The 19,976-nt window shown below is 41.6% G+C and overlaps 1 protein-coding gene across 1 annotated transcript in view; it reads right to left on the bottom strand.

The window, feature by feature from the left end:
* Positions 1-551: 551 nt before the first annotated feature.
* Positions 552-19,976, bottom strand: part of LOC119659140 (uncharacterized protein CG43427) — a 501,449-nt gene continuing 482,024 nt past the window's right edge. The window contains exons 10-13 of the mRNA XM_038067074.1: positions 16,155-16,965; positions 7,410-8,505; positions 1,443-1,615; positions 552-958 (exon numbers count right to left, since the gene is read on the bottom strand). Of these exons, the coding sequence (XP_037923002.1) occupies positions 771-958; positions 1,443-1,615; positions 7,410-8,505; positions 16,155-16,965 (2,268 nt within the window). The 3' untranslated portion in view covers positions 552-770. The remainder of the gene's footprint in view (positions 959-1,442; positions 1,616-7,409; positions 8,506-16,154; positions 16,966-19,976) is intronic.

Raw genomic sequence — 19,976 nt, 5'->3', positions numbered from 1 at the left:
AAAACTACTTTCAACGAAAGATGAAGCTACAAACTAAGAACGATTTTTAAATGTACAGAGCCATGCTATGTCCCATCCTCATGGCTTAAATGTCTGATTTGATAGTTCAGGATGGTTTATAAAAAAGCAGAATAACAATAAAAAGATATATTTATTTCCATTTATATTAAATTAAATATATTATCAATATTGTACAAAATAAAGCATATTACATTTCCTGTCTGTTGTAATTATTTCAATTCAGGGGAGGTGCGAATTTCTTCGTGGAAACCGTCTAGTTACAGTTTTACTTGTATCAACTTTGTTCTCCTTTTGCGCATAGGGAACTTTTGGAAATTCAACCAACTGAACAAGAAGTACCATAACTCACAAGACAATCTAAATAACCTAAATTACTTTTAACCTCTAAGCAAAATATATTTCTACAATATTTCAAATTTTTGAATGTGAATTATTCTGCAAATGGGGCCGATTTTGCAGCCATCATATGCATAGTTTCCAATCTGAATTGAACCATTTTGGGATGTACGTCTTTCTCCTTATTTCTTGTCTTCTCATCTAAATTAACTACCAAGTAACTACATATACGTATACATATAACAACTGAAGATATAGAGAGTAACACAAAAAGCATTGATATTGACATAAACACATGGAAACAAGGCCTTAAAAGAAAGTAAGAGGGAAAACGCCAATAGTAAAATGATAATATAATGTTGCAAAGTTGAATTTGTTTATTCTTAGGCTGCTTAAAAAATAGATGTCTCTCGTTAGACACAACTGAATTTTATGCCGTCGTCACTAGAATAACAATTTTGGCAGTGGAGCTTCTGATTGCGTACGCGGACATCGGTTCCATTCAATCCGTCGCTCAGTTGTACGTGACACACGCAGCATTTGAAGCAATCGATGTGATAGAAGAGTCTTAAGGATTCAATAATCATTGCCGCTCCACGACCTGAAAGAATGTTTCGGTGTTGGTGAGTTGATTTTTTTCAGGGAAAATTCTGTTAAAATAAACGACACTGTCCTAATGTAGAGGAAACTAAAGTACAAATAGTGGACTTAGGCCCCGATAGAAAAAGGATGGCCTCTGCAGAAGCGCATTTTCTAACTACTCTAGTATATTAAATTAGTCAAACACTGCTAAAGACAATCGATAAGGATTGAGGGATGGATCATTACGACAACCAACTTCAACGATAGGGCAACCACATACATCTCTTTGGCGTACATTTGTGTAAACAGATACATTTTTGAACAATTACCATATGCTTGCATCAGGAAACACCAAGTAGTGACAATATTCTATTCAAGTTGCCCGAAAAACAAACTCATTTAGTAGTAAACACCTTGATCCCGAATAGTATTTAGATTATCAAAGAAACAGTTAACCGATGTTAGTAAATTTAGTGACTTTAGATACAAAGAAAATATCTTACCTAATTCTTCTCCGCAATGTGAACACTTCTTTTTGCCACTCACACTTAAAACTTTATCTGATGATCCTTCGGGTATCATTGCTGTATTCGCGTTTAGTTGGTTCAATTGCGGTGTTGAAACAGACAACAGTGATGTGGTGGATGAGAGAACGCTGGATTGCATCGGATCGAACCTATAAAAATAAATTTAATTATTTTCAAATAATGAAAATAATAGTGAAAACTCTAAAGAAAATTCCGTCACCACTCATGATGACTCGTGATAACAAAACTGGAGAAGAAACGAAAAGATATGTGAATAACCTTTACAGATGGATAATGAACAAGCAAATGCAACAAATCGCAAGAGTGTTTTTTGAATTAGAAGAGGACTGAAATTTGATTCACCAGCAGCTGGTTCGATATAGCTGAACATATGATAGCAGGGGAGGAAAAAACATTGTTCATTTTTCAGATAAGCACGTGTTCTTTGACCATTTTAAACCCAGTAAGGAACAAACACATAAATTTGACATTATACACAATATATGGATGTACAAAGATACAAGATATCGAAAAATAGAGAAGGCGTGTGCTACACGAACTCCTCAGCTATGCTCCGTGACAACGCATTGTGCCAGAGGAACTCCTGCGCTGGGTTAGATTGTTCTATTGCAATCCGAAGGGTAAAGTTCGAAATGTGGCAAGTATATCAAACCCAGTTCGTATCCCTGTCAATATTCATCAAGGAGGCACACTCTCGAAACTTCTCTTTGTTTTTGTTATTAACACTGCCATACGGGACAGCGCCGTACGCACTGTCCTATGCAATATTGCCTCCTAACGTCTCATGACATTCCAAAAGTGGCCTCACACAGCACGGCCTAAGACTGAATCTAAACAAAACAGAAAAAGACCAACTCCAAATGAAACGCAATATCACTGCCAATGGCAGTGATCTGCCGATAACTGAGTGATTTAAGTATCAACCCATGAGTAACTGCATCATAAAATATTTCACGCGTCAGCACAACTTGGATGAATTCGCGTTCCATAAGTGAAGTTCTTTGTAATTAACGTATCAACGAACTTCTCAAGTCGAAAATCTACCGCAATGTCACCCTCTATGATTCTGAATGTTGGCCGGCTATAAAACACAACCAAGGGTGTCTCGTGGTAATGATGACGAAGATGCTACGTTGGACAAGTGGCATAACATGCTATGATCACATCCGAAATGAGGATATCCGAGGCGTCTTCAACGGTATATTCACGAAATTCGCGCTAACGAAAATTCACTTGCCAAGATTGGTTTTAACATCGAAGTCGATAGGAAACGAACAAAAGACCGGCCAAAACAACGGTGGCCTCATACGCTGAATGGTGATTTGAGAGCCGCGCGACTCCATGCAGACCAAGCCTTTACTAGAGCAAAACAGCGCAACCGACCCAGAGGAGAAGACCCCGCTTCTGGACGGGACAAAGGTTGAAGAAATTGATAGCCTGCTATGGCCTCTAGAGAACAAGCAGGTGTTTTCGAGAGGATTTACGGACTAATGCTAGGAACATTAAATGGAGCAACGTACGTTACCCACTTTATCGGGGTGGAAATCGAGCTAGTGTAAAGTGGAAAGTATGTTAAAATGCATCTCGACTCCAAACTAATATGGAAACACCATATCTAAGAACAATATGTCCTGGAGATTGCTCTGAAACTGTAAGACTCCAATAATTAGGGCCTGGGGATTTTCGCTAAAAAAGGTTGATTGAAAATATACATCCGAAATAAAGCCTATTTTTAAGGATTTGCAAGAAACAAAATCTCATTAGAATCGAGTCGATGTTTGTCTGTATGTCTATCTGTCATACCCGATTTATTCGGAAAACCGTCTTTTCTTTCTCATTCAAACCCAAGCACTGAAGAATGATAAGAAAAGAATGTAGATGAAAAGAAAAGTTAAATGTTTGGTTATGCACAGGACTCAATGCTAAATAACGCTTCACGTTATTGTGATAGAAAAATCAGTCGCCCACCCATCCATTTTCTGGCATTTTGCAACAAATAGTTTCCATCAGATGTTTCGAAACTTAAACGCTGTAAGTTTGGCAAGAGGTATTTGTGGCGAACGACGTAGTTAACATCAAAGAAAACAGTGAGTATCATCTTGACATTGGATCAAACTTGAAGAGCTTTTTTGGTTCCTTAAGAAGCTCCACCCACCTATTGGGAAGATTCAACCTTCGTTTCAATGTCAAAATCGTAGATTCATGATTCGGCACCTGTTATGATCCTCCACAAAAAGTTTTCATCTTCTTTAAGTTTCTTCTGCTCAATCGTTCTTGACAAACCTGATTGCGTTTTTTGGCCTTTCTTCATTAAGAGTGAAACAAATTTGGTAACATCACGGTGCATCTTTAATTTATGGTCATCTCATAGCAATATATCCCACCCTTCAGGAAGCTCCTTATCAGTCAGTCGATTTGCTATTTGGTTTTGTTTAGATGTGGGCCGCCGGTATACGTGAAAGAACGTCCGGGACGCTCATCGTCTTCAATTTTTGTCAACCACTCTTAAAACGTTCATGCCACTTGAAATATTCAGTATGCTGCATAGACATATCACTGCTGCCTTGAGGTTAGTTAGGGCGTAGAGAGAATATTCGATTTTTTTTTTAAATTGAAATTTCTATTTCAATCACAAATATTCCAAAACGAATAATATTTCACAGCACGTCATTGCTCCTCCTGATGATTTATTGTAAAATTCTAAACGAAGTTTAAACCGCGTAGAAATATCTGCAATCAGAAATGGCTTTCTATCAGCTGATCAGTGTAAACCTAGTGGCACCAAGCGAATCCCGTGAAGCGGCCAGTCCACATTTTTGTAATGTTAAGTATTTCCTTAAAGTATTGAACCCGTCAGTTTTTGAACTGCTCTACGATATTTGTATAAAAAGGATTTAGGCTTAGAATACTGTCTTCGAAAAGTTCGGTCTTAAAATTATCATTCATTTATATGCTTGCATTTTTTTTGTTTGTCCTCTCATTTGTTAAGACACATTTTCCCTTGTGGATTTCTTGAGGAAACGTGGTGACCAGGTCTCTGTTGCATGTGAAGTCAAACATATCTATCATCGGTATCGTTGGGACAATGCCCCGCACTAGCTAACTTCGGGTTCCCAGCTGACTCATTTCAGTTTTGGTCATCCTCATCAATGAAGCGATAACCGAATTGGAGTTCTAGATGCCTCAGTCTGTGTACCCTGCCTTAGACCATCACACCACCGAAAGCAAGACTTTCTCGTCGTGTCATAACATAGATACCGCCCTTAAAGAAGGATTTTGAAGTTATACTAGCGCCGGAATTATCCTGATTTTCCCGTGAATCTTCTTCTCGAACGCGGGTAAGGCATCATAATTTTGTTTGTACATGGCCGAAGTTTCCGGTAAATATATGATGACTGAGAATGTCATGGCCTCATACAGTGAAAGGGTTTGACCTTATATACAGACACTTGGCCAAAGACCGTCTACAACTTTTTGCCGCAGAAAGAACAATAATTTAACTTCTTCAAAGTTGCACCTTCCTATCTATAATTGAACACTACGTCTCGCGCTGTTTCCGACCCAAACAGTCTAAGAAACTTTACTGAGATGTTGAATTCTGTAATAAACGGGTAAAGTTTCGCTCTAGCTTCGGTTCTCGTAGGTGGTCCAGAAGTTGATAAAAACGTTCTATAACTTTTTTTTGCTATTTGAGAAGTTTTTCTATTGCTGCCACAAAGAGAATATTTACAATAGTCTGCTAAGACTCGACATGTCAGAAGAGTCGCACTAAGCAGACTTGGCATATTAATGCGAAGGATGGATGACTGCTAACGTTTTCAGCCTTGCCTAACAACAGAACATCCACCCTGCGTCCCATGTTGATTGGCGAGTTAATAATAGAGTCAAAATCAATAATAAAGTACTTTTGATTGACATTCGACTCGGAGATGAGCATTTGAAGTGTGGTGCGGAGGTATAGGCTTATGCTCTTGGCAAGATGGTGTGTGGGCAGCTCATGTACAGCAACGTCAAGGAACGTAAAACTAACTGCAAGGACAGGAGAGAGGACTCGAGGGAAGTGGTTGCGCGTGAAGAACAGCAACATGCACTAAATGAGCGGTAACTCTCTTGGCAAAACATTTTAAGATGGACGGCGTAGCTCATCGGCAAATTCCGTGATTGAACCAAAATCATGGTGAGATTGATTATTTTCTTACCCAGCTTCTAAGCGAGCATGAAGGTGTCCAGTCTTACCTGCACACGATTGGGAAGGCACAATCCATTGTCTGTCATTCAATAGGGTAGCGGCAGCCATCGCAACTTCGGCGAGAAGGATCGGATGGGAGGGAGTTCTTTGAATTAGCAATTCCCTTCAACCTCTCCTCTCCCGTTGTTAAAAAGAACTCCCTAACTTGAAAACTCGCTAAGATAGGAGAGGTGGCCCAAAATTATGTGTCAAACGTTCCTTAACCGTTTCTCTGACGACGGGAAGGTGTTTAGACGGTAGTCCGACGTCATATCATTGCGAGAGTCCAATACTCCTACTTCACCCACTCTATCCACAAAGTAAACTGTACCTCAGATTAGCAGCTCCTGAAAACTCTTCCTTCTGAATGGGACAAAATAGGAACCATTATATGGAAAACGCAAGAAAAAATGCAGAAAATTGATCTCACATCTAGCGGAAACATAAGTCATAAGCTCAACTTGCTTTCCACAAAGACGGAATTGTGGAAGAATTTTGACATCAGCAAATGGCAGCAGTTTCGACCAAATTGACCACGTTCTTATCTGAAACAGATGGCTTAGGAAACGAGTATTGTGGTTTCAAATATTAGAATGCTTCAACAAAAAGGATCAGGTATTCAAACAATATCAACAAAAGAGTAAGAAAACAGATATTAACATAATGTACTGAGAAACCAAGAAAGACGACTAACGGTTTCGTCCAAGGCAGAGTCAACTTATCAGACGCTGGAAGCAGCGTGACCGAAAGTGACAATAAATGGAAATCGTTCCGCTCTGATTAGTTGCCTCTGTCCCGGACGAAACTGTTAGTTGTTTTTTTTGCTTTTTTGAATACTTGGGTGCTATACCCAAAATGAGGAGTCCGTAGCCCAAAAAAATGAGAGGTTCTGCCCAACATCAAGTAGATGTGCACTCATATCCCAAACAATTGAGCAATGTTGGCGATAGCATCCCTTCAAATAAAACAAGGCAGGAGGCAATAAGATTAAGGAAATATGAGCTAATAGCAAAGATCTCTTTAATTCAGGACATGGCTCAAGAATGTCGGGGCAAGTAGATGTCCTAGACGTCATTATCGAATCTGCGTTGAAATTTCCAACTTGTGGAAGAATTCAAACTTCAGAACAATCAAGGGCTGATCATCGATGAGATTCCAATAGTTTGCTGAATAGGTAGCTGTTGTTAGACAAAGTGTTGGACGAAACCGAGAACGCAATCAATAGCGAATGAGGTATAACCATAAGTTGTACCAGCCATTCGACAAGCCAAAAGCTATTCAGGATTTTAAGCTTGGGAAGATTGCGCACCGTTGCTCAGGTTTCGCTACTGGAGGACGCGGTATACGAACTGGTGGCGCTTTTGAATGAAGTTAAGATCTGAGGAGAGTTTCAGTGCCACGGAAGAAACCAAGGCAAATAATACCAAATATGTGACATTTTCGGAGTTATTCCATTTCAAAGGTTGATTAGGAGCCGAAAGCAGCAGTAAATAGGTCAAATATTAGGTATATCAAGAGACTTCCTTTTTCAGAAAATCTCTTAAGATGAGAAGCTGCAAGGTTCCCCAAAAAGATGATTCAAATAGGATGCAAGATTAAAATAGGACGAGGGAGTGTAGTGGTTCGTAATATATTATAGTAAATATTCAACTACAGATGGCGACAAGGATTGCTTTTGAAAACATATTCCTTACCTTCTTCTCTCGCCAATACCTTTGCTTTGGACACGTTGTGTTAATGTCTGAATAACAGCATCCGGAAGCGGTTTGTTATCATGACTTCCATTCCTTTGTATTGCACATTTTGTTGGTGACGATGTTAAAGAACTATTGCTCGACCAACCATTGCTTAAGCTACTAGCGCTGCTTCGGATTCCTCGTTGCTGTTCAATTCGTCTCTGCTCAGCTTCCTGTACTAACCAGTGTTTGTTGCAGTTGAATCCTTCCGGGACAGATCGTCGTTTCTCTTGGTACGACAACCATGTGTTGTTGTTATTATTATATTTGTCTGACCCAATTCCATTTCTAGATTGCACCCATCCATCAGTGAATTTTGGTTTTGGAGCTGCACTCAAGGCATGCAGGGTGTGCCTAGACATATTGCCCGGATGCAATGAATAATTTGGCTGATAATTACGAAGCGGGGCCAACTCGTCAATGGACTGTGAATGCTGAACTCTCGTCGGGCTGGCAATCTTTACAAGTCCTGAACTGTGACGGGAATCAATTATAATATTGGATCGCATTGGTTTTGCTGGGGGCACTGGTGGCGGAGCGTGAGGCATTCTATGTGATTTTGTCTCATGCAAGTCCGTCATTGATTTGCAATAGTCCGTTTCGATTTGGTAGATCTGATTTGGTATGTTGGCATAGTGACCGTTACTAACTCCATTTGAAACTGTGTTGATGTCATTCATAGATCGACGATTGGCCGACATAAGCATTTTCGCTCCATGTCCTAAATCGTGACGAGCCAAACTGTCACGTAAAATTAAATTTTCACGTTGGCGCTTCAACTCTTCTTGCTCGAGTTGGAGGAGTTCTCGCTCGACACGAAGAACTTCGTCGTTCTCATGTAGTTGGTCATCGATGCAAAGTGGTTTGGGTGGTAGTTCCATGGCTGGTTTTAAATTTTGAGCGTTACGCTGTTTTTCTTCTTCTTTCTCAAGGACCTCGATAATTTCTTTTTCTTTTTTGACAAGCAAATCTTCATGTTCTTCGGAGGAGTTTGTAAATGGTTCACTGCTTTGTCGGGAATGGTTTTCAGAAACTCCAGAATCGCGGCTGTCTCCTGGAAAAAGTAGTTAAATGATAAGTAAAATGGTAGGAAAGGACGTATATAGTTGAACATTGTGCTAATGTTGAAGTTTATTACATACCAACTATATTGAGATGCAATCGAAGGGCATTCATACCATGATTACCGTGAAACCGGAGTGTTTTTATTGGAACGTGGTTCTTTCTTTCTACTCTGCTTAAAATTTGAGTACAATAACACTTAAACTAGCAACATTTTGATGGGGTGCACTCCAAAACTCTTCTCTTTTCGAACCATCTTTCACTAGCACGTGGGCATTAGTATATTTTTCAAATAATCTTTTTATTCGGGGCTCAATAATTTACAGCTTTAACGTCGACACATTATTAGGATTATCTTCGATTATTGCCCCATCCTTTATCCCACTTTGCAATAACGAGTATCTCTAATAACCGAATGGAAAACGATCCCAACACTGCGCCTACCATTCAAAGCGTAAAACAAATGCACGACACACCTAACTAGACTTATCTAATCCACTTAAGTTGAACTTTTTGTGTAATGGAATTAAGGGTAAGGTGTATCGGTGATCCGAGAAAAACTGACTCTTTTCGCTTTGTTGTAAAGTACGTTAATGCATGGGTAATATATGTATAACTAATACGTTACTCCATGCGATACTCGTATGCAATTGTTATAAAGTGTAATAGGAGATAAGTTTCCGTTTCGTTGATTCTAAAATCTACCGACATGGTGTTTCCGTGCTAGGTGTGGATTAACAATAAACGGTCTGCGGATGTACTAGCAACGTTGTTGGAAATGAAAATTCAATAGAGTTCTAATTTTAACAATATTAGCTTACGTGATGTCATGAGATTCTGTGGGGGTATAAGAGCCATGAACCACCGCGCATGAAGTAAGTAGAGTGATTCTGCTGTTCTAATAAACGAGACCGAGAAGAAAGGGTAGCTTTTCTAAAATGGGTTAGAAAATTAGTTCCTCATTTGGTCAAACTGGGATGCTAAACGAAAGGAAGAGGAAGGAAGACAGAGCATAAATTTGGCTAACCAGCAAAATGTGCCCCTCTCAATGAATCTTATTACGATAAACACTGCATGTGTTTAGTGGTTATCTTCTAGGTGCATACCCCCAGACTGCTATAACTGGAGAGACTCTGAGAAGCTAAAGCATAAAGATAATGGTAAGAGTTATCAGCCCACAAAATATGATTTTCGAGTACTCGAAGTTGAGTCATTATCTTTTGAAGAGTTATCAACACCTAACTTTAGATACATAGGTCTCTTGGTGGTGGTCTCACGTGCTCTGGTTTAATACAAATGGCACTCAATGTGGAATTCAAAAACGATAGTTCAATCGAAAGAGGCGATCTTGAAAATAGCCGAATTCTGATTTTGTAGTACTATTAACTCTCAGAATGCATGAGCTAAAAACATAGCCGCCAACCTTTTTGAAAGTTTCCTTGCTTGCCGTTGAAAGCAATCTTTTCCGTTGGATTATTATGAACTCATTTCATTTTGGGGTTTTGTAGAAAACGAAACTTTATTTAAATCGGCTCACTATCCGTTCGCCTGTCACATGCACCTTCTTAGAAACGGTGATACCTGTTGACACAACATTTGATGAAAAGGTTGGAATTGTGAGCCCACACATATTGTTTCGAGTTGAGCTTTTTCCACCAAATCATTCGCGTTCAGCTTTTTTCACCAAATATAGTCATGTGGGGTCTTAAATAAAAGGACCCTGTGCGACTCTGTACTCTCTAAGTTGAACTTAAGGGGGATCCCCACAAACATAAAGGATGGATGCAAAATCTTCTTTCACAAAATATAGCATGTGGGGTACCAAAAGAAAAGTCTCGATTAGTGCTATAAAGCAGGCATTAGTTCTCGCATTAACTGCAAAGGAGATGAGTGAGGGGGTCGAAAAATGTCAATTGGTTTAAGGACCCGTTCTCAGTAATTACCCAAGCGAAAAATGTGAAAAAAAATTATGCGGGTCCATAGGTCTCTAGGCTTCAATATGATCTCCGCTACGATATCTGCTCAAATAAAGTTAATAACAGCACATTATTATATTTGGACAATTTAATCGAGACTGCGCTTAATTTAATTCTAGATCCATGACGCGCAGTAATATAGGTTTTAATAAGAAGCATCACACTGGGAAGTTTGATGGAAATTCTACCGTTATCAACAGAGTTGCAGATGGTTAATTTTGCCGCTCTTGTGCCAAATTACTACTCATTATTATCATCTTGGTTGAGACTTAAGAATACATCGAAAAGTCTTTCCTGTTTGTCGTAAAAGTCGACTAAAAGGGATAGATTTGTGTGGTAGCAACCTGTAAATTTCCGAACTTTATCGCTACCGAAACGTCAACAACGCCTCGGACCTCAAGCCGAAAACCTTACCTTTGGTTATCGAAAACAGACTATGATTGGCGTCTGGAATGTGCGCACGCTTCTCGACAACGGTAGCGAGGGTCTCCAGAATGTTCGCTTTTCCAACTTGAGCGGGATACGATATAAGCTGGACATTGTGGGTCTAAGCGAAGTAAGATGGTGGGACTGTGGTGAGAAGTCCTCTCCCTCTTGCTAGTGTAGCATATGGAAATGTGCTATTATATTCTGTAAAGCCAAGTGGTAGCAGATTCGAATCCGCTGTCCGGTTGTTTCTGACGGCTACCGCAAGGGGCGCTCTCTTGACATGGGAGCCAATTTCTGACAGACTTCTAACTGTAAGGTTCCGGTCTAGGTTAAAGAGCATTACAATTGTACAACGCTACGCACCAACGGAGACTTCCAATGTAGTGGAGAACAATGGTTTCTATGAATAATTACACGCAGTCCAGGGGAGGCTTCCTAAAAGTGACATTGTGATTATGATGGGTGATCCGAATGCCAAGGTGGGTTCGTTCGATAGTGGGAGAGCTATTGCTGACCACTGATCCGATGGCAGATATACCGAGTAACCTGCCTGATAATATCGATGAGCATTGGGCTGGCATTAAAAATGCTCTTTTCTCGGGTGATACACAAGTCGTCGTCCTCGTGCTGAAGGGGAGTCCTAAGATCTGATTGACTGCGGCATCGTGGAAGCGGATCAATGAATGGAACGGGAAGGGGCGCTCGAACTCCGATATCGAGCGAAATCCCGAGAAATTCTGCGTAATGTACGCCGTGACAAGAGAGTTTTTGCTATTAACCTGGTTAGGGAGTTGGAGGATGCCGCAGAACGTAATGATTTCAGAAATGTATACCGCATCACAAAAGAACTTGAATGTTATCGCAAATCTTTCGATGGTCGTGTAAAGAATGTCAACGATCAACTCCTCATATACGATGACGAGCAACTGAAAAGGTGGAAAGAACACTTCACCACGATTTTTAACCTTATCAAATCCGGTGATACCTCCTCTTGTGGATAAAATGGCTAGTCACCGTAGCATGCGAGTGTGGCCTGTTCCTCCAACTAAAAGAGAAATCATTTCGGTCATCAATCCACTCTAACGGAGCAAAGCCGTTGGGCTTGACAGTCTCTCCGCAGAGTTATTTATCGGTGTACCTGCAGTTACTCCAGATCTGCTACTTCCACTCGTACGGAAGACCTAGGAATCCGAGACCATCAGCCGAACGGCACGCGGTTTGAATATGGCAATTGGACGGGTATCTGTGTGCTCCTTGCCGCCGCAAAGATAATAGCTGAAATAATCCTGGAAAACATCAAAGAACATCTTGAAAGCTCGATCGACAGAAAGCAAACTGGTTTCCGCTTCGGATCATCCTCCATAGACTACATTAAGATCAGGATTCTTCTCCCAAAAAGGCGGACCTCATGAGAACTACGACTGTAGCTGTCAGTGAAACTATTGCAGCGGCAACCTCGACAAAAGGGACCGGACCTTCAAAGGCGGATGCGGAAGCTTGGAGGAAAGTGGAATCACGGAAAAGAAATGATCGGAGGAAGATAAGATCGGAGGTGATTTTCATTTCCAAACGAGGTGAAGGGTCATATGTCGACATCCTCAAGGGAGTGAAGGCAGATCCCGAACTCACCAACTTGGGAGACAATGTCAGCCGCATTAGACGGTCCAAGAAGGGAGACCTTATATTGGAGCTTAAGAAATCCAAGGATGTAACCGCGGAGAAATTCTTGAGCCAAATCGAAAAGTCTTTAGGACAGGAAGCCGACATAAGGTCTAATAAGCCGGAAATCACTATAATCTGCAAAGATATAGATGAAATCACGACGAAGGAGGAAGTTCGAGAAAGCGTTGGAGAAACAGTGCCATCTTGCCGGACTACAAGAGTTAGTGGTTGTTCCTCACCACGAAAATAGGGGAAGGGTTGTCCAGCTAACTGAGGGCATATCACCTCCAGTAACTGTCGAGGAGCTGCGGAAAATATGTGGTAGGATCGGTGACAATAAGGCCCCGATGGATGGTATCCCCAACCGAGCTTTGGAACTGAAGACTAGGCCCGATTTTTCGCCAACACCTTCGAGGCGGGCCTAAAAGGAGGAATATTCCCTGGGGAAGATTATAGAGAGAGTCATATATAAGAGACTCCTGCCCATCTTCGAAGCCAGTAATGGTTTGTCGGGACACAAGTTTGATTTCCGACGTGCCCACAGTACAGTGGACGCAATTAACATGGAGGTAAACCTGGCAAAAGGTGCACTGATTTCCGGCGGCTGCTGTGCCGTGTTGGCGCTGGATGTCAAAAACGCATTCAACTCGGCCAACTGGAACAGAATTAAAGGGGCGTTGGCTGACATAGGTGTCTCCGGATATTTAACGAATTTGATGGAAAACTACCTCTCAGAGGGGACTCTCTGGTACGGGACGGATGATTGTCCCGAAGAGTACATTGTCACAGCCGGGGTACCACAGGTATCGGTACTTTTTGTGGACTATCATGTATAATGGGGTGCATGCTTTTCCCATTCCATCGGCTTTGCTGATGACCTAGTTGTGGTTGTTGCAGCAAAACACCCAGAAGATGTGAACGTCTACGCGACGAAAACAATGAGAGCGGTAAAGTCTTGGCTAGAAAGGGCCGAGCTGACCTTGGCAGACGCGAAAACGAATCGCAGGAAAAATAACACTGTGAAAGTTGTAGTCGGTGGCTACACGTTCATATTAAAACCGACACCAATTGACACCAATTAATATTGACACCAAATTAAGCTTTAGGGAGCACCTAGAATGTGCATGCCCAAAGTCAGCCAGTGCGAACATGTTCCCGAAGATTGTGGGCTGAGGTTGATGCTAGCCGGAGTGGTGCGTTCCATCCTGCATTACTCGTGACCTGTGTGGGCAGAGGCGCTTGCAAGCTCTCAGAGGCGGAAGCAGATGAACTCGGTTTACCGCCTGATGACTTTAAGGGTTTCCAGCGCTTTTAGAACCACATCAAATGAGGTAGTATTGGTGGTGGCAGGCATGATCCCTGTGGACATTTTGACTAAAGAAATGAGTGTTCTGTACCATGCAAGATGTATGGAGGGGAGAAATGCGGCAAGGTCAGAGGCGCATGATCTGTGGCAACGCAGATGGAACGAGTCTACGAAGGGTCGGTGGCTTAAGCGGAAACATGGGGAGATCAACTACCACATTACCCAGTTCCTCACGGGACATGATGGTTGCTACAGGCAGTATCTGCACCGCTTGGGTTGGATGATTCTCCGAATTGTCCCAGATGCGATGGCATACCGGAGGATCCAGAGCATGTGATGTTTCACTGCTCAAGATTTGCGATGGAGAAGAGGAGCTTAAACCAGGTGCTGGGCAGGAGCGTGACCACGGAGTGCTTGGTTGCGAAGATGCTGAAGTCCGAGGAGAAGTGCCTTATAGTTTGCTCCGCAATCATCCAAATGCAGGAGGAATTGCTGAAGGAACAAAGAACGAGGAAAGCCGCAAATAGGAGAAGGACGAGTGCCTAAGGGCAAACCTACCCCGCGAAGTAATACCTTAACGGTGGTCCCGCGAGGTTGGGACTGGAGTAACGGAGGGTGGTTTTTAGTGTTAATCCTACACACGCGCTTCGGTGTTTGGGGGCGGAGCTGGGGCAGACGTGTCTTTCTAAGACTTTCCACCTCCGTGTACGAACAGCAGGGAGCGCTCTACACAGGACGAGCATTCCGGAGAAACTCATAGCTATTATCGGAGCAACATATGATGGTGCGAAATATCATGTGCTACACCGAGGTAAAATCACAGAGAAAGTTGAGGTCCAAAACGGAGTCCGCCAGGGTTGCATTCTGTCACCGATATTGTTTCTTCGCACTTGTTATCAGTTATTCTTCGTAATGAATTCAATGGACTATGACATCTTTCCTCAAATACTTCGAATACGCTGATGACATCTGTTCTCTAACCGCGTCATGGACCTAGGTCAAATAGCACTGGATTTGGAAAGAGAGGCAAGTAGAGTTGGACTAAAGTTGTTGGTTCTCAGTCTGATAGATCATTAATGGGCAGAAGTGTGGTTTCTGCCGGCAGTGACACCGAACTGGATGTTGCTCGACGGATTAACAGTGCTAGATCCGCTTTTGCTCCCTTGTCTCAAATCTGGAATTGCAGTTATCTCCAACACCAAGATCAAATTGATGTCCTAGTGTTCTTTCTGTGTTGCCATATGGGAGTAATACATGGAAAGTATACCTCACTTTTACTCAAAAGCTCCAAACCTTCATGAACACCTGCGTTCGTATCATCAGAGTGCGCTGGCCTGATACTATCTCAAACAAAGGCCGTGACCGACGCATAGGCGAAGGCGAAAGTAGCATTTCACGTAACCGCGAACGATGGCACGTAGGCATGATCAAAGCAATGATTGGGACCCATATATACGCCTGAAGAAATTTGTGAGGCAGAACAATTTTTGATTCAGAGCTCGTTTTATTTCGAATCACCTCATGTCATTTTTACGGAGTACAGCCCTTGCGAGATAGAACTGACTGACTTGGTGAATTTTTCCCGAACGGCGCGATACCAGAAACCACACCACAAGAGTATCTAATATAGCACTCAATAGACCAATATCACCCTCTATAAGCTTGTCTACGACCTGGTTATCGAGTTTGAACTCTTGAGAATTTCAGTTGTATCCAAAGAGACAATCGACACTATTAGGATCTTCAATAAGACCATCGGATATCAAACCCAGATATAAGTTTAGATAGGTTTTGGCTGTAACACTAGGGGGACCTACATCTGTATATCTTGAATTAGTGCCTAAGATTCCGATATTGCAGCCGCTTATTTTACTTCCAGAATGAGACATATATTCATTGCGATTTAAAGGTTCACATTAAATTTTGGAACTTTGTCTTCAAGCAGTCTTACTGACTTCGATTTGACTTACTTCGATTTCAGAGAATTAATTTTTCCATTTTCGTTAGGTTGGTCTTCACTATCCAAACATATTCAAAATATTCCCTTAAAACCACAACAACGAGGTTGATAAGATTTTTAAAACAAGAATTACACGAACGAAAAAGTGATCTTTGTCAGAAGAAAATATCAACAAGCCTGTTCACTGCATTTCTGATTACGAAATAAAGCTGGAATGCATGTTGCACTGCTACTAACCATTTCAATTAAATTTCGAACGCCAGAAATCTATAACAAATAACATTAAACCATAACAACAAACAACTCACCTGCATCTGAACTATCGTAAAGTCCCGCTTTCATATAAAGCTGTTTCTCTAGTCGTCTTTCCTCCTGCAACAGTTGTGCCATATCAGGTGGTGGAGCCACGGTCAATTCCAAATAGGTTTCATCATCGTTTGACCCTTCGATTCCCAAGAAACTTGACCTCTTATTGCGGAGCTCCTTCTTGATTCTTTTTGTTGAGTTCATCCGTTTCATTGGTTGATCATTGATCATTTGTGGTTCCATTGCAGGCTTGGTTGATGACTTCCTCACCGTGGTCTCCTCTTCGTCATCGGTGGCATCATCGATTGGTGGTGGCGGTGGTTTTTCCTTTGGTGGCTCCATTACACCACTATCAAGTGGAGATAGTGGGGCTGTGATCCCGGTTCCCGGGTAGAAAATTTCGATGTTTTCATACACGGGAATTGGCTTTTGATACTTTGGTACTTCGTATAGAGGCTCGGCTATTTTTTTCGGCACTTGATAATACGGTTCTTGGTCATCTTCTGGGTCAGAAGAGGGTTTATCATGGTGCAGCGTCTGTTGTTGTTGCTGCGGTTGTTTATGTTGTGTCAAGGGTGCTGTTGTTTGTGGGAATCTAGGTGCGGGCAGCGGTGGTTCCATTGGAGGTTTCGCCGGGGATGATCTGCGCACAGATTCACCGATGTTCTCGTAGATTGGTTCTGCTGATGATCTCGGTTGAGTGATCACCTCCGTGCTGTTCTCAGCCGGCTGCGATACTTGCGACGACGTTGATGAAGAGGTTGAAGTTTCACTATCGATGGCTTGTAAGGCAATCTCAAGGGCTTCATTCACCTTTAAAAAAATTTAAGTTGTATTTCAGTTTCACCAAATTATTTCAGCATTTTTCAAAAGATAAAACACTATGGACACATGCATGCAGTAACTTAATCAAACAACACCATCCACTCACAAATTAGTCAAATTTTCGGGAAGGGAATTAGACATATCTCAACATTACACCGAATTCACTTCCGTATAATTGGTTGGCCAACAAATTTTGTTAAAATTGCTCAAATTGTTGTTCCGCATAATAACACAAACGGAAGGTCACTGTGTAACTGCAGGTAAAGCTCAATAATGTAACAAAGTGAGTAGCAAACCAGAATAACCCAAAAATTGAGTCCGCTTTATGGCCAGACTCACGCCAAGTGGCCGTTGAATACCTACAAATAGCGAACGTGTTTTTTACGGTGAAAGCGCGTTTCAGCCGTTACTCACGTTATTATTATTGGTAAAGCACAATGTGCAAAAGCTCAACGTCGCGACTGCAGCATGTATGAATTAACAATGTGCCCAGGTGATGCTATGCCAAAGGTGTGTAAGTACACTGAGCGAACGAAAAATTCGTCTTACTTGCAGCATTAGTATTCAGATCAGGTGCTCATTATGCAATAGATTCGAAAACAGAATTTGAGATTTGGTCAAATGCACATAAAAAAATACAGCAAAACCGAAGCAGAAAAAAATACCTGAGCCCGCAGAAATTAAGAAACACAAGCCAACAATTCGATGATTGAAATGGACAAAGCATATCGGAATCGATATTTTATAAACGCTTTTCTAATGAAGAGTTGTGGACTCAAAAAGACTTACGAACAATGACCTGATTTCTGTTGGTCTCCCTGAGGAATAGTCTGATAGCCTAATTTTGTAGTAAAAAAATCTGACTGTTGCTTGAATGCACAATTTTATCGTAGATACCCCCGTATTATTAAACACTACACAATTTAATATCTGTATCTCAAAACTAAGGGCTGCATTTAAGGGCTAATCGCAAAATTCTGCACAATTGCACAAAAAAGGATAACATTTTTAAGTCCGGAGGTAGATATGTTGTTTACTAAACCCTCTCAGGACCGTAGAGAGAAAATTGAGAAGGCCCAGGGAAAACGTTATGCAGGCCCATCTATTACCTCTTTAGCTAATTTTATGATGTACCTATATTCCTGGTCCCTAATATATCTCCAGGCCCCAATTGATCACCCCCTTCTCCACTCTCCCGTCCCGTGGAAACGGTAGAGGATTCTACTTCTTTTTATACCACGGTCGTATGCTGGAATTTGAAGACTTAAGGTGACTTGTCATCCATAGAGGATTAATACCACGGAGGCCACCCAATAATACCCCACACAGAGAATAATGTATAGAAAGTGGAAACCTAGTTGCAATTGACAGCAAAGCAACCAACGAACATTTAGTTGAAGTCACATGGATCCAGGCCTAACGAGAGTGAGGGAAAAGCGGAAAATTCTCCCTCGGGCCCTGAGTTTCTCGGGAGCCCACAGAAGAAATTTCAATGAAAGAGGAAATCATAGGGGACTCATTTAATTTTCACCTCAGACTCGTATAATATTCAACCCGGGCTTCTTTTTTCCGCATAATTTTCACGCAGGACTCTGACTTTGTCTACGGCCCTGTATGGATCTAATATGATAATATCCAAAAAATATTATATTAACATTTTGAGGGCTAATCTTGTTCCACGCTAACTAAGTGGTCTTGGTCTTTCGTTTCGATTCATGACTAATCTTGGAATTGCCATGGAGGGCAAACAACAATCGATATCGATGGCTTGGAAGCGATCATCTTGTCAAAGTGGGGTGACCATTTGGCATCCGTTTTCCGGGCTACACAGGGAATTATCAGATCATTTATCTAGAAGAGGTGCTCACTATAACTAACTATTAGTCCTCAGAACACATCAAGACTAATTGCAAACTGGATTTGGTATTTCACGAGCACAACGCGTCTGCCTACAAACCCGAAGTTGTGATGGTTGCCATTCATAAATTAGACTCTGAGTTCCTCTTATTCTCGAAATCAGATCCACAACAGCCTCATCCTGTTTCTTCAACTTAAGGAGCAACTTCGAGGATCGAAATGTGAAAATAATATCCGGATAATGCCTCCTGCAGAAGTATTTTTTTACGGATAGGGCAATATATTTTTTAGGTAGTGTTTACACTTTAGAAAAAAGATGGACCAGATACCTTGACCTTTTTGAATATTATGTAGAAAAAGAAATTAAGCTTATCATTATATTTGTACTTCTATACATCAAGCTTATGGATCATCGTTAGTATGCTCCAGAATCTGAACTTTTTGAACCTAGATTTCATTCTACATATCCAGCTGTGAAACTAAAGTGGCAAGATCGCCGTCGCTAGCAGAATTGGTTGAAATTGGTACAAATCGCCCATCAAGACTGCCAGGAATTACTCTCGGCTGGACTATTGTCAAAACATTGAAAACAAGTGCTAGTCTGCAAGACTCAATAAAATTCTGGCCAAGGGATATCGGAGTTCACCTTTTCTTAAAAACTTCTGGTGAGACCATGAAGCTGCTGGTCCATACCCACTTGGCCGTCTGCGAAGGGGACTGTAGTCAGAACCTTACTTGTATGGTAGTCAGCCAGTCGTGTGAGATTATCAAATCGGTAATTACCAATTAGAAAACCAGCGAGGTCATGAACGGCTTCTCCGCATATAAATCTCCAGACTGCATAGTGGCAGTCATGCTCCAGAAACAGCAAGAAAGGGTATTCCGTTCGAATACGTATCGCATTCCCCTCAAAGGCAAATCCACAAAAACCACTCTTCACAAGATAATCAGCACGGTGGAGGGGTCGCTGCAATATAACCCATATACACGCCTTTCTAAACATAAAGATCATCAAAGATGCTCTAATCAGAATAGTGTCTCACGCATTGGATGATATTCATGCTAAAAACCAAGATAATCCAGTCTAATCTGGGAGGTAGCCAGTTGAACAGAGCTGTGAGCAGTAGGCCGCCCGAGTGTGG

Source organism: Hermetia illucens, chromosome 6 (genome assembly GCF_905115235.1).
Source record: "Hermetia illucens chromosome 6, iHerIll2.2.curated.20191125, whole genome shotgun sequence".
NCBI classification, from domain to species: Eukaryota; Metazoa; Arthropoda; class Insecta; order Diptera; family Stratiomyidae; genus Hermetia; species Hermetia illucens.
The sequence above is the reverse complement of the archived record's forward strand: the minus strand, read 5'-3'. Positions and strand labels throughout refer to the sequence as shown.